Genomic DNA, 1,439 nt, shown 5'->3' on the forward strand with positions numbered 1-1,439 from the left:
CTAAATAATTTATTGAATAAATCATGAACGGCTGTGGGCTTTGTAATCTGCTCATCATTCATCTATATCAGAATATTCCATCCTATTCTATTGTTATAGCCACTAAGCATATTTAAATATGCTGAACTATGTATTAAAAACATACTAAATAATAAAATTGTTTATAAATGTAGCTTTGATAGATGATTGAATTTGGTTTCCAGTAACAAAAAAGCGTGTTATGATCGATTAAATGCGCTGATACGTCATTGTGCTGCTAAACACATAAGCTGAGTGGAGTGGTGGACCGCTCCAAGATGGCCGCCCTAAATCTCGTCAGCGACAATAGGCCAGAGCGGCCATGAGGGTCTATCCTTATATTATATCTATAACGTAACGATCGCTCTCCTCAACATGGAACTCTCCTTACTTTAATAAAGCTCTCTATCCCGAACATGTGTGCCCCCTGCTGGTGTGGCGGTAGTAGTGCAACACTGCTTCCCTCAACCTAGCTGTCGCCATGGTAACCACTGTCTGCTCTCCAGTTCCAGGCCATGAAGGCTGCCTGGTGTTTGGGACGGTCGAGGAGACGCCTTGTGTCTTCATGAAGGGACACTTCCACCTGTACGAAGGTTACTCCCTCTGCCAGGTGGGTCGTCCTCATTGCTACCCAGCATGCACTGGGGCGGGGTGGGACGGGGCAGATGCCTACGGCTGATTCTACCTCTGTGTCCAAAGAAAGTATTGCTGGTTGAGAGTTTTGTCTTTGTGTTAATGTCCCCGTCTTGTCCCTCCTCCCCCCTCCCCGTCCCCCGCTGGTCCCCCTGTTCACCACAAGGTGACCTTCCCAGTTCGGATCTTCAAGCTGCTGGGTGTGGACTCTCTCCTGGTGACCAACGCCTCGGGGGGGATCTGTCCGGACTTCAAGGTCGGGGACATCATGGTGATCCGGGATCACATCAACCTGCCAGGTTTCGCCGGCCAGCACCCTCTGTGCGGACCCAACGACGAGCGGTGAGGCGCCGCGATGCACCGACCGGAGCCCCAACCCTCTTCCGTCACAGTAAACCTGTCCTCTGTCCCCCGTCCAGGTTCGGGACGCGGTTCCCCTGCATGTCGGATGCCTACAGCAAAGAACTGCGGACGTTGGCGCTGGACGTGGCCTCTGACCTCGGCTGCAGCGTCCGCACCGGCGTCTACTGCATGGTGAGCGGACCCAACTTCGAGACCATCGCCGAGGCCCGCATGCTGCTGACGCTGGGCTGCGACTGCGTGGGTAAGACGGGGACGGGGACGGGGGCAGACATGAACACAGGAGCAACATGGTTCTGGACGTAATGTCCTGGTGAGATCGTCCTTCAACTCGTCCATGTCTCTGATGGATGTCTTCATGTTTAGGGTTCTCCATCATCTTTCTGTCCTCCGACGTCTCTGAATGTCTCTGAATGTCTCTGAATGTC

General features: G+C 52.6%; 1 protein-coding gene across 1 annotated transcript in view; it reads left to right on the top strand.

The window, feature by feature from the left end:
* Window positions 1-331: 331 nt before the first annotated feature.
* Window positions 332-1,439, top strand: part of pnp4b (purine nucleoside phosphorylase 4b) — a 7,106-nt gene continuing 5,998 nt past the window's right edge. Inside the window, exons 1-3 of the mRNA XM_008430579.2 lie at window positions 332-628; window positions 818-993; window positions 1,071-1,255. Coding sequence (XP_008428801.1) covers window positions 500-628; window positions 818-993; window positions 1,071-1,255 — 490 coding nt within the window. The 5' untranslated portion in view covers window positions 332-499. The remainder of the gene's footprint in view (window positions 629-817; window positions 994-1,070; window positions 1,256-1,439) is intronic.

The sequence above is a fragment of the Poecilia reticulata genome, linkage group LG16 (assembly GCF_000633615.1).
Source record: "Poecilia reticulata strain Guanapo linkage group LG16, Guppy_female_1.0+MT, whole genome shotgun sequence".
NCBI classification, from domain to species: Eukaryota; Metazoa; Chordata; class Actinopteri; order Cyprinodontiformes; family Poeciliidae; genus Poecilia; species Poecilia reticulata.